This window comes from Mauremys mutica, chromosome 15, assembly GCF_020497125.1.
Source record: "Mauremys mutica isolate MM-2020 ecotype Southern chromosome 15, ASM2049712v1, whole genome shotgun sequence".
Taxonomy (NCBI): domain Eukaryota; kingdom Metazoa; phylum Chordata; order Testudines; family Geoemydidae; genus Mauremys; species Mauremys mutica.
Genome location: NC_059086.1, coordinates 1009828 through 1022509, shown reverse-complemented (window position 1 = coordinate 1022509; position 12682 = coordinate 1009828). Strand labels below are relative to the sequence as shown.

Here is a 12682-nt window from a genome sequence, read left to right as displayed (position 1 = left end):
CCTGTCTGTCCCTCCGCCCGTCCCCGCACCTACCCCTCTGCCCGTCTGTCCCCCCGCCCGTCCCCCCGCCTACCCCTCCGCCCGTCTGTCCCTCCGTCCGTCCCCCCGCCTACCCCTCCGCCCGTCTGTCCCTCTGCCCGTCCCCGCGCCTACCCCTCTGCCTGCCTGTCCCTCTGCCCATCCCCAAAGCTTCCCCTCTGCCCGTCTGTCCCTCCGCCTGTCCCCACGCCTACCCCTCTGCGCGTCTGTCCCTCCGCCCGTCCCCCCGCCTACCCCTCTGCCCGTCTGTCCCTCCGTCCGTCCCCGCACCTACCCCTCCGCCCGTCTGTCCCTCCGCCCGTCCCCGCGCCTACCCCTCTGCCTGTCTGTCCCGCCGCCCGTCCCCACACCTACCCCTCTGCCTGTCTGTCCCTCCGGCCGTCCCCGCCCCTACCCCTCCGCCCGTCTGTCCCTCTGCCCGTCCCCACACCTACCGCTCTGCCAGCCTGTCCCTCCGCCCGTTCCCACGCCTACCCCTCTGCCTGTCTGTCCCTCCGCCCGTCCCCGCGCCTACCCCTCTGCCTGTCTGTCCCTCCGCCCGTCCCCACGCCTACCCCTCTGCCCGTCTGTCCCTCCGCCCGTCCCCGCGCCTACCCCTCTGCCCGTCTGTCCCTCCGCCCGTCCCCCCGCCTACCCCTCTGCCCGCCTGTCCCTCCGCCCGTCCCCCCCCCTACCCCTCTGCCCGCCTGTCCCTCCGCCCGTCCCCGCACCTACCCCTCCGCCCGCCTGTCCCTCCGCCCGTCCCCCCTCCTACCCCTCCGCCCGTCTGTCCCTCCGCCCGTCCCCACACCTACCCCTCCGCCCGTCTGTCCCTCCGCCCGTCCCCACGCCTACCCCTCTGCCCGTCTGTCCCTCCGCCCGTCCCCCCGCCTACCCCTCCGCCCGTCTGTCCCTCCGCCCGTCCCCCCCCTACCCCTCCGCCCGTCTGTCCCTCCGCCCGTCCCCACACCTCCCCCTCCGCCCGCCTGTCCCTCCGCCCGTCCCCACACCTCCGCCTCCGCGAGCCTGTCCCTCCGCCCGTCCCCCCGCCTACCCCTCCGCCCGTCTGTCCCTCCGCCCGTCCCCCCGCCTACCCCTCCGCCCGTCTGTCCCTCCGCCCGTCCCCATGCCTACCCCTCCGCCCGTCTGTCCCTCCGCCCGTCCCCCCGCCTACCCCTCTGCCCGTCTGTCCCTCCGTCCGTCCCCACGCCTACCCCTCTGCCTGTCTGTCCCTCCACCCGTCCCCACGCCTACCCCTCTGCCCGTCTGTCCCTCCGCCCGTCCCCACACCTACCCCTCGGCCTGTCTGTCCCGCTGCCCGTCCCCACACCTACCCCTCTGCCTGTCTGTCCCTCCGCCCGTCCACTGCCCTACCCCTCCGCCCGTCTGTCCCTCCGCCCGTCCCCCCGCCTACCCCTCGGCCCGTCTGTCCCTCCGCCCGTCCCCACACCTACCCCTCTGCCTGTCTGTCCCGCTGCCCGTCCCCACACCTACCCCTCTGCCTGTCTGTCCCTCCGCCCGTCCCCACACCTACCCCTCCGCCCGTCTGTCCCTCCGCCCGTCCCCACACCTACCCCTCCGCCCGTCTGTCCCTCCGCCCGTCCCCGCACCTACCCCTCCGCCTGTCTGTCCCTCCGCCCGTCCCCGCGCCTACCCCTCCGCCTGTCTGTCCCTCCGCCCGTCCCCGCACCTACCCCTCCGCCTGTCTGTCTCTGTTCTCACGTGGCCCCGGGTCCGCCCCCCTCCCCGCAGCCGCCCGGCCCATGACGCGCGGGGGGGACGCGGCGCGGGATCGCTGCGGCAGCGGGGCCGAGCGCGGCTGCGGGGGCCGGGGCGGTGCGGGGCCGATCGGGGCTGCGGGGGCCGGGGCGGTGCGGGGCCGATCGGGGCTGCGGGGGCCGGGGCGGTGCGGGGACCGGCTCAGCCCCGCTCTGTGCCCGCAGCTCGCCGGCTGGATGGGGGAGAAGCGGCTCATGGCCGGGGACCAGGCGGCCAAGCCCCAGGCGCGCTGGCTGCGGCACCAGGCGCTCCGGGCCGAGCTGGCGCAGAACCGCGAGTGGCTGGACAAGATCGAGCAGGTGAGACGGGTGGGGGGGTTGGTGCCTTCACCCCTCCCCCCCCGGGATCCCCCATCCCGCCCCCAACTCCCCCCCCCCGGGATCCCCCATCCCGCCCCCCAACTCCCCCTCCTCCCCCCCGGGATCCCCCCCAACTCCCCCCCCGGGATCCCCCATCCCGCCCCCCAACTCCCCCTCCTCCCCCCCAGGGTTGGCCCCCCAGCTCCCGCATCTCACCCCCCCCCGGGCTCTCCCCCAAATCCCCCATCCCCCCCCCAAGGGAGCTGCTTTCTGACCCCCACCCCCGTCCGTCCCTGGGGCAGGCTCGCCCGGGGCCCGGCCTGTGCCCTCTGGGGGTGGAAGGTCGGGGGGGGGGGGGCTAGAGGAACAGGCCCCGGCCCTGCCAGCTGGGGGGACGTGTCCGTGTCCTAGGCAGCCTGGCCCGGCCCGGCATCTTGCAGGCGTCTGCAGGGTCCCTTCTGGGCGCTCTGCAGAGAGGGGGAGGGGACGGGGCTCTCGGGGGTGTCCCAGGGGGTCCGGGCCTGCCGGGGGCCCGAGCCGGGTGCTGCCCCCCCGGGGCCTGTGGAGCAGGGGGAGCCCCCACCTCCATCAAACCCGCGTTGCCTGCCAGCAGCTGGGCAGAGCCCGGGCGGCCCCGTGTGCGCTGCCCGCCCCACGCGCGCCCGCTGCTCCCCCACGCACAGACCCGCCACGTGCCCTGCGGGGGGGGGGGCAGGCGAGCTCGCACCGCAGAGCTGGGCCCGTTGTGCCCACAGGCTGGGCCGGGGTCTGAGCCCCCCCCCAGTGCCCAAAGCCGGGAGACGCGGGGGGGTCGCCCCCCCCCAAATCCCCATGCGCAGGGTCCTGCTGAGCGCGGGGGCGCTGGGTGCTGCCGGGAGCAAAGTGACCCCCCTGCCCCTGTGTCCTCCACCGACCTCCAACGGGGGGGGCGGGGGGGCGCAGAGACCTTCCCGAGCAGGCGCCGCGGAATCACCTTTTCTTCCTAGCTCATGAAGCTGCTTTTAAAATGTGTGTGCTGGGGGGGGGGAGCCGTGTCCCCCCCGCTCTGTGTGTGTGTGGAGCCGTGTCCCCCCCGTTGTGTGTGCTGGGGGGGGAGCCGTGTCCCCCCCCGCTCTGTGTGTGTGTGGAGCCGTGTCCCCCCCGTTGTGTGTGCTGGGGGGGGAGCCGTGTCCCTCCCCCCGCTCCGTGTGTCTGTGTGGAGCTGTGCCCCCCCCGCTCCGTGTGTGTGTGTGGAGCCGTGTCCCCCCCAGCTACGTGTGTGTGGAGCCGTGTGCCCCCCGTTGTGTGTGTGTGGAGCTGTGTCCCCCCCGCTCCGTGTCTGTGGAGCCGTGTCCCCCCCGCTCTGTGTGTGTGTGTGTGTGGAGCTGTGTGCCCTCCCCCGTTCTGTGTGTGTGTGGAGCTGTGTCTCCCCCGCTCCGTGTGTGTGGAGCCATGTCCCCCCCGCTCTGTGTGTGTGTGTGTGGAGCTGTGTGCCCTCCCCCGTTCTGTGTGTGTGTGGAGCTGTGTCCCCCCCAGGCACGACGGGGCCCTGATCTTGGGGGGGGGGTGTCTGGGCAGCACCTGGCAGGACGGGGCCCGGATCTCAGCTGATTTCTCTGGGCGCTGCTGTGACACACTGATATATTGGTGGGGACTAGGGTTACTGTGACGCGTTTAATCACCGAGACCCTGAAACTATCTCTGAGCCCGTGTTCCCTGCCAGCCGGGGACTCCAGAACCCGCCTGGTTGAGGCAGACACGCCAGCCTGCTGCAACCCAGACCAGGTGTGAACCACACGCCCCAAAGCTCCAGACTTTAACCAAAAACTGCTCAGCAGGTCACCTATCTCCAGCACCCAGACACCCAGCTCCCAGCGGGACCCAAACCCCAAATGAATCCGTTTTACTCGGTATAAAGCTTAGACAGGGTGAACTCAGAACCTGTCCGGCCTCTATACCACTGGTAGAGAGATACGCAGCTGTTTGCTCCCCCAGGTATCAGTCACTTGCTCTGGGTTAATTAATAAACAAAAGTGATTTTATGAAGTATAAACAGTAGAGTTAAGTGGTTCCAAGTAATAACAGACAGAACAAAGTAAGTCACCAGCAAAATAAAACAAAACACGCAAGTCTGAGCCTAATACGTTAGGAAACTGAATCCAGGTAAATCTCCCCCTCAGATGCTCCAATCCGCGTCTTCCCCAGCCTAGACTCCCCCCTAGCCTGGCCGGATCCTGCCCCGGTAACAGCCCCTGTTAGCCCAGCTCAGGTGGTGCCTAGGGGGGTTCTCATGGCTGCAGCCCCCCTTGTTCTGCTCCACCCCCGTTTACAGCTTGGCCCAAGGCGGGATCCTTTGTCTCTCTGCCCCCCCTTCTCAATGGAACAGCCCCAGGTTTAAGATGGATTCCAGCACCAGGTGACATGGTCACATGTCCTGTGAGACCCCCCCCACCCCCCCTCCATCCTTCCGGCCTGACTCCCAGGAAGGGTTGGGAGTAAACAGCCATTTACACCCAATTGTCCTGTGGGAGCCGATTCCAAGCCACCATTAGTGGCCCCACTTTGCATAATGACAAGAGGCCTCAGGGTTCTAGTTCCTGTTCCCAGTTCCAGATCCAGGCCTGGTCCGTTCAGACAAACAGGCTGCCACACGCGGGGGCTCTGTCCCGACCCCTCACCAGAGCCCTTCCGCATGGAGCATAGTCCAGTTACATCATCTTCACCCTCGTTAGCATGTTCCTGTGAAGCATTACGGGGTGCGCCGTCACCGTCACCTGCTGCAGGGGCCGGGTTCAGGCGGGGGGGGGGGGGTACAGGCCTGCACCTGCATTGCTACAGCCAGGACAGGCGCAGGCAGGCGTCAGGCGCAGGCAGGCGGTTCTGGGCGCCAGGGGGTGAAATCCTGCCCCGCTGAGCTCACAGGCCAGGATCCCAGCCCGCGCAGCGCCGCGGGGCCCAGGATGGGCCTTGGCACCAGGCCTGGCTTTGCGGCGGAGGGCGAGTGTGGCGCTGAGCCTGCCCTCTGCCCGCACAGGAAGGCCAGCAGCTCCTGGAGGAGAAGCCGGAGCTGGCCGGCTCGGTGAAGAAGCAGCTGGAGGAGATCCGGCAGTGCTGGGTGGAGCTCGAGGGCACGTCGCAGGCCAGGGCACAGCAGCTCTTCGAGGCCAGCAAGGCGGAGCAGCTCGTGCAGAGCTACGCGGACCTGGACAAGAGGCTGGTGAACATGGAGGGGCAGCTGCAGGCTGTGGATGCTGGCGCCAGCCTGGCCACCGTCAACAACCAGCTGAAGAAACTCCAGGTAGGGCTGGGCGGGTGGGGCCCAGCAGGGAGGGGGCTGGACCTGTGACACCAAGCCCAGCACGTGGCTATGCTGCATGGGGGCACTGTGCGTCCGGACTCCTGGGTTCTCTCCCTGGCTCTGGGAGGGGAGCGGGGTCTAGTGGTTAGAGCCGGGGGGGCCTGGGAGCCAGGACTCCTGGGTTCTCTCCCTGGCTCTGGGAGGGGAGTGGCGGCTGGTGGTTAGAGCCAGGGGGCTGGGAGCCAGGACTCCTGGGTTCTCTCCCTGGCTCTGGGAGGGGAGTGGGGGCTAGTGGTTAGAGCCGGGGGGGGGCCTGGGAGCCATGACATCTGGGTTCTCTCCCTGGCTCTGGGAAGGGAGTGGGGTCTAGTGGTTAGAGCCGGGGGGCCTGGGAGCCAGGACACCTGGGTTCTCTCCCTGGCTCTGGGAGGGGAGTGGAGGCTAGTGGTTAGAGCCGGGGGGCCTGGGAGCCAGGACACCTGGGTTCTCTCCCTGGGTCTGGGAGGGGAGTGGGGGCTAGTGGTTAGAGCCGGGGGGGCCTGGGAGCCAGGACATCTGGGTTCTCTCCCTGGCTCTGGGAAGGGAGTGGGGTCTAGTGGTTAGAGCCAGGGGGCCTGGGAGCAAGGACACCTGGGTTCTCTCCCTGGCTCTGGGAGGGGAGTGGGGTCTAGTGGTTAGAGCCGGGGGGCCTGGGAGCCAGGACACCTGGGTTCTCTCCCTGGCTCTGGGAGGGGAGTGGGGCAGGTTGACCTGGGAATGTCGTTTAGTTTTACTGGGGCTGTCTGCATGGGGGAGGGGAGAGCAGGGGGTGACTTTAGGTGAGGGACGGACCTGAGCCAGAAGGCGGGTGGGGCCAGGTGACCGAAACTGGACAAAGGGGGAGGAGGAGCCGGGGGGTGGGGAGTGAGTCGGCTGGAGGGGTTTTGTTTCAGCTTTGGGCTGGCGGGGAAGAGGCAGGAACCCCAAGCTGGGGTCTAAGCTCGTGGCCCCCCAGGGGGACCTGGCTGAGGGGAGCTGGCTGAGGCGGCAGGGGGGTCAGGCTGGGGCAGTCGGGGCCGGGGGGGGCAGTATTTGGAAAGGGGCTGCAGCATTTGTAGCTTTCAGAGCTTCGCTGAGCCCTGCCTGTCCTCCCGGTGGTGTCCGGGGCGGGGGCTGCTTGGGGGTCAGAGCATTGTGGTTTGATGGATGGGTGGGTTTCGAAGCCCCCCCCCGCTGCCGAGGGCCCTGGCCCCGGGGTGCGTCGAGGGACCTTCGCAGGCCAGGGCGATCGGGGAGACACTGGCCAGGAGTCCAGGTGGCGTTTCTCCAGCCGCCGCCCAGGGGAGACCCACGCGGCCGCCGAGGCAGGATCAGGGCTCGAGAGCGGAGGGGAAAAGGGGACTGCGGGGGGAAGTGGGAACCCCCCCGGGCCGGGTCCCGTCTTGCTGCCCCCCCGGGAGGACAGCACCGTGACGCGATTTCACAGGGAGGGGCGGCCGGAGCGGCGGGGCCAGATCCCGAGCGGACGCCCATTAGCACAGCGCCATGGGTCCCACCCGCCGCTGCCTGCCCCCTTTCCGGCCACGCCAGCGCCGGGCGGGTGGAAAACGCCACCAGAGCGGAGGGGAAGCATTTCACGCCCACCGCGCGCCGGTGCGGGGGGACGAGCAGCTGGGAGTCGGGCCCCCTGGGCTACGGGCCGGGGATCTGCTCCCGCTGGCTGCGTGCAGCGACACAGGGCCTGGCGCGCCGGCCGTGGGTCAATCGCCCCTCGGGGCTCCTGTCTCCAGTTAGCGTCCCGGGCTGGGAGTCGAGGCCTGTTCTCCAGCAAGAACGAGGCTCGTAAAGGTCGAGGTGAGAAGGGCCCCGTGTGATCATTCGCCGTCCTGCGCCGCGCCCGGCCCCTGCCTCCCTCCAGCGCCCTGCCGTGCTGCTGCTCCACGGTGCTCGGCCCCGGCCTCACCCCTCCGCGGTCTCTCTCTCTCTCTCTCTCGCGCGCGCGCAGACGATGGAGGCGCAGATGGAGGAGTGGTACAAAGAGGCCGGGCAGCTCCAGGCGCAGCTGGTCTCCCTGCCCCTGGAGCCGGCCAGCAAGGAGGCGCTGGACGAGAAGCAGAACGCGGTGGGGACGCAGATTGTCCACCTCATAGAGCCCCTGAAGGAGCGGAGGAGGGTCCTGCTGGCTTCCAAGGAGATGCACCAGGTCTGCCACGACCTGGAGGGTGAGATCGTAAGTCGTGGATGGGAGATTGCTGGGGTGGGGGGGGGCAGCTTCCCATCCCCTGCCCCGGTTCCAGGAGCTGAGCGGGGCCTCCCAGCCGGCAGGGGCCCGGGATGGAGGGGGTTGTGGAGGCGGAGTTCCCGGCTGCCCGAGCAGCGTCAGGTCGGCCCCACACCTGCCAGGTGGGGCCCTGTGGGGCCGGGCACTGCCGCCTTTGGAGATCAGCGGAGCACCACGGATTTGCACCAGCTGAGGGGCTGGCCCTGGTGACTGCAGTGGAGTGACACCAATGTACACCAGGGGGATCTTGTCATGCTTATAAGAAGCGTATGGGAGCCTTTCCTGGGGAAAAGGCAACACGCCGCCTTGATTGAAAATACAGCAGGTAGCATATGCCTGTGATCACACACACACACACACACACACACACACACACACACACACACACACACACACACACACACACACACACACACACACACACACACACACACACACACACACACACACACACCCCTTGGGGTTCTCCGCTGTTTTCTCTGATTCCTTGTCTCGCCTTCGGGGGGAGGGGGGGGCGTTTGCCTCACCCCTGGGGTTGTCGATGCTGCTGACTCTTGAGCATCAGAGACAAGGGACGTTTTCTGATTGTCTCCTGCGTCTCTCCGAGTCTCTCGCTTCTTCTTGACCAGCTGGCCGTTTGGGATGGCTTTACCCACGGGCCTTTCCTCGCCCCAACAGCTGTCCAGGGGGTGTCAGGCAGGATTCATGTTAGGAAGGGTGATGTGGCTACTAAGAGATTACAAAAGAACCCAGTGACGCCAGTGGAGCAACCCCGATTTACACCGGGGGGATCTGGCACCGGTCACGCCAGTGGAGCGACCCCGATTTACACCGGGGGGATCTGGCCCCGGTCACGCCAGTGGAGCGACCCCGATTTACACCGGGGGGATCTGGCCCCAGTCACGCCAGTGGAGCGACCCCGATTTACACCGGGGGGATCTGGCCCCGGTGACGCCAGTGGAGCGACCCCGATTTACACCGGGGGGATCTGGCCCCGGTCACGCCAGTGCAGTGATCCCGATTTACACCGGGGGGATCTGGCCCCGGTGACGCCAGTGCAGTGACCCCGATTTACACCGGGGGGATCTGGCCCCGGTGACGCCAGTGCAGTGACCCCGATTTACACCGGGGGGATCTGGCCCCGGTGACGCCAGTGGAGCGACCCCGATTTACACCGGGGGGATCTGGCCCCGGTGACGCCAGTGCAGTGACCCCGATTTACACCGGGGGGATCTGGCCCCGGTCACGCCAGTGGAGCGACCCCGATTTACACCGGGGGGATCTGGCCCCGGTCACGCCAGTGGAGCGACCCCGATTTACACCGGGGGGATCTGGCCCCGGTGACGCCAGTGGAGCGACCCCGATTTACACCGGGGGGATCTGGCCCCGGTGACGCCAGTGGAGCGACCCCGATTTACACCGGGGGGATCTGGCCCCGGTGACGCCAGTGGAGCGACCCCGATTTACACCGGGGGGATCTGGCCCCGGTGATGCCAGTGGAGCGACCCCGATTTACACCGGGGGGATCTGGCCCTGGTGACGCCAGTGGAGCGACCCCGATTTACACCGGGGGGATCTGGCCCCGGTGACGCCAGTGCAGTGATCCCGATTTACACCGGGGGGATCTGGCCCCGGTGACGCCAGTGGAGCAACCCCGATTTACACCGGGGGGATCTGGCCCCGGTGACGCCAGTGGAGCGACCCCGATTTACACCGGGGGGATCTGGCCCCGGTCACGCCAGTGGAGCGACCCCGATTTACACCGGGGGGATCTGGCCCCGGTCACGCCAGTGGAGCGACCCCGATTTACACCGGGGGGATCTGGCCCCGGTGACGCCAGTGCAGTGATCCCGATTTACACCGGGGGGATCTGGCCCCGGTGACGCCAGTGGAGCGACCCCGATTTACACCAGGGGGATCTGGCCCCGGTCACGCCAGTGGAGCGACCCCGATTTACACCGGGGGGATCTGGCCCCGGTGACGCCAGTGCAGTGACCCCGATTTACACCGGGGGGATCTGGCCCCGGTGACGCCAGTGCAGTGACCCCGATTTACACCGGGGGGATCTGGCCCCGGTGACGCCAGTGGAGCGACCCCGATTTACACCAGGGGGATCTGGCCCCGGTCACGCCAGTGGAGCGACCCCGATTTACACCGGGGGGATCTGGCCCCGGTGACGCCAGTCCAGTGACCCCGATTTACACCAGGGGGATCTGGCCCCGGTGACGCCAGTGCAGTGACCCCGATTTACACCGGGGGGATCTGGCCCCGGTCACGCCAGTGGAGCGACCCCGATTTACACCGGGGGGATCTGGCCCCGGTGATGCCAGTGCAGTGACCCCGATTTGCCCGGGTGGGCGGGTTCTGGTGCCCAGGGTCTGATCCAGGCACGGCCGTTCCCTCGTCTTTGCTTTATTCACCCTGGCCCAGCCTGGGCCCGGCCCTCAGGTTTCATGCCGCGGCTCCTCTGCTCTGTCCCGTCTCCCTCCAGAGCTGGGTCCAGGACCGGCTGCCGCTCGCCACCTTGCGAGATCCCGGGAGCAACCTGCAGGCCGTGCAGCACTTCATCAAGAAGAACCAGGTGGGCTTGGTCCTCACCCAGCGCTGGGATCCCGCAGCATCGCAAGCTGGGAGCCAGGACTCCTGGGTTCTCGCCCAGCCTTGGGAGGGGAGTGGGGTCTAGTGGTTAGTGCAGGGGGGGCTGGGAGCCAGGAGTCCTGGGTTCTCGCCCAGCTCTGGGAGGGGAGTGGGGGTTAGTGGTTAGAGGGGGTGGCTGGGAGCCGGGACTCCTGGGTTCTGTGCCTGGCTCTCGGAGGGGAGTGGGGTCCAGGGGTTAGAGGGGGTGGCTGGGAGCCGGGACTCCTGGGTTCTGTGCCTGGCTCTCGGAGGGGAGTGGGGTCCAGGGGTTAGAGGGGGGTGGCTGGGAGCCAGGACTCCTGGGTTCTCGCCCAGCCTTGGGAGGGGAGTGGGGGCTAGTGGTTAGTGCAGGGGGGGCTGGGAGCCAGGACTCCTGGGTTCTCGCCCAGCTCTGGGAGGGGAGTGGGGGTTAGTGGTTAGAGGGGGTGGCTGGGAGCCGGGACTCCTGGGTTCTGTGCCTGGCTCTCGGAGGGGAGTGGGGTCCAGGGGTTAGAGGGGGGTGGCTGGGAGCCAGGACTCCTGGGTTCTCGCCCAGCCCTGGGAGGGGAGTGGACGCTAGTAGTTAGAGCAGGGGGGGCTGGGAGCCAGGACTCCTGGGTTCTGTGTCCGGCTCAGTGTGACACTGGGGGGATCCAGCCCCTGCCCGTCTCTGTGTCTTGAGCACTGACCCCATGGGGCCCAGTCCCTGTCTGCAGTGTGCTGGGGGGCCCCGGCTGTCGAGACCCCCCCCCGGTAAGTGTGACTGGGCGCAGCTAACCCTGCCCCCCTCGCCCCACCCCAGAACCTGCGGCGTGAGCTGCAGGTGCACCAGCCCCGGGTGGCCGAGGTGCTGGAGCGGGCGGGCGCCCTCGCCTCCATGAAGAGCCCCGAGGTGGCCGGGGTGCGGCTGCTGCTGGAGAAGCTGCGGGAGCTGTGGGGGGCGCTGCAGGAGCAGACGGAGCAGCGCCAGCACCTGCTGGACGCCACCTACCAGGTGGAGCAGTATTACTTCGACGCGGGCGAGGTGGAGGCCTGGCTCGGCGAGCAGGAGCTGCTGCTGATGAACGAGGAGAAGGGCAAGGTGAGGGCGGGGCCGGGCGCTGTGCTGGGACGGGGCGGGGGCAGCAGGGGGTGCTGTGGGGCAGGGAGTAGGCAGGGCAGCAGGGGGCGCTCTCCCCTGGCAGGCAGGGCTGGCCCCAGGGCGGAGCTAGGGGGCGCTGTGGGGCAGGGAGCGGGCGGGGCAGCAGGGGGCGCTCTCCCCTGGCAGGCAGGGCTGGCCCCAGGGCGGAGCTAGGGGGCGCTGTGGGGCAGGGAGTGGGCAGGGCAGCAGGGGGCGCTGTCCCCTGGCAGGCAGGGCTGGCCCCAGGGTGGCGCTAGGGGGCGCTGTGGGGCAGGGAGCGGGCGGGGCAGCAGGGGGCGCTCTCCCCTGGCAGGCAGGGCTGACCCCAGGGCGGAGCTAGGGGGCGCTGTGGGGCAGGGAGTGGGCAGGGCAGCAGGGGGCGCTGTCCCCTGGCAGGCAGGGCTGGCCCCAGGGTGGAGCTAGGGGGCGCTGTGGGGCAGGGAGTGGGCAGGGCAGCAGGGGGCGCTGTCCCCTGGCAGGCAGGGCTGGCCCCAGGGTGGCGCTGTGGGGCAGGGAGCGGGCGGGGCAGCAGGGGGCGCTCTCCCCTGTCAGGCAGGGCTGACCCCAGGGCGGAGCTAGGGGGCGCTGTGCTGCGGGTGAGGGGCTCAGCAGGGGGCCCTGTCCCCTGGCAGTTGGTGCTGGCCCCAGGGGGGCGCTGTGGGGCAGGGGAGGGGTGTCACGGAGTGTGGGGGACCCAGGGCCTTCACCCCCGGGCTCCCTACGATTCACCAGGACTCTCAGCCATCCAGTAAAGCAGAAGGTTTATTTAGACGACAGGAACACCGTCCAACACAGGTCTTGCAGGCACAGATAACCAGATCCCCCCCCCCCCCCCGGTTCGGTCCATCTTGGGGGGGCCTCACAGCCCCCCCCCGGGGATCAGAGCTCGGTCTCCCTGCTCCTCTCTCTTCTCCAGCCCACTCTCGTCTCCCCGTCCTCTCCGGCCCCTCCTCTCTCCTCCGCCTCCTTCCTTTGTCTCCCCTGGCCAGAGGTGTCACCTCCCCTCCCCCAGCCAAGCTCAGCTCACAGTTTGAATTCCTGACACTCACCTAAACCTCTGGCTCTCCCCTCCCCCGCACAGACAGTCTGTGCTTCCTACTCCTTCACACCTCTCCCCCCTCCGAGACTGAACTGAGCGGGGTCACTCCAGCCAGTGACCCGGGGAAGTTCGGACCCACCTACAACCTTATGCCGCCCGCGCCCTTTCCCCACCCTAGTACCCCTGGGGTGCACACGGGGCTGGGGCCTTCCCCCCACGTTCCAGGCTGGGGGGCTGTGATTCGGGTTCTCTCGGTTCAGAGCCCCCCCTCTGA

General features: G+C 68.9%; 1 protein-coding gene across 5 annotated transcripts in view; it reads left to right on the top strand.

Moving 5' to 3' along the window:
• SPTBN4 (spectrin beta, non-erythrocytic 4) overlaps positions 1–12682 on the top strand; it is an 89563-nt gene that overhangs the window by 55538 nt on the left and 21343 nt on the right. For all 5 annotated transcript variants that reach the window (XM_044988278.1, XM_044988277.1, XM_044988276.1 and 2 more), the window contains 5 exons: positions 1962–2096; positions 5110–5373; positions 7358–7582; positions 10125–10214; positions 11052–11330. In XM_044988278.1, the coding sequence (XP_044844213.1) occupies positions 1962–2096; positions 5110–5373; positions 7358–7582; positions 10125–10214; positions 11052–11330 (993 nt within the window). The remainder of the gene's footprint in view (positions 1–1961; positions 2097–5109; positions 5374–7357; positions 7583–10124; positions 10215–11051; positions 11331–12682) is intronic.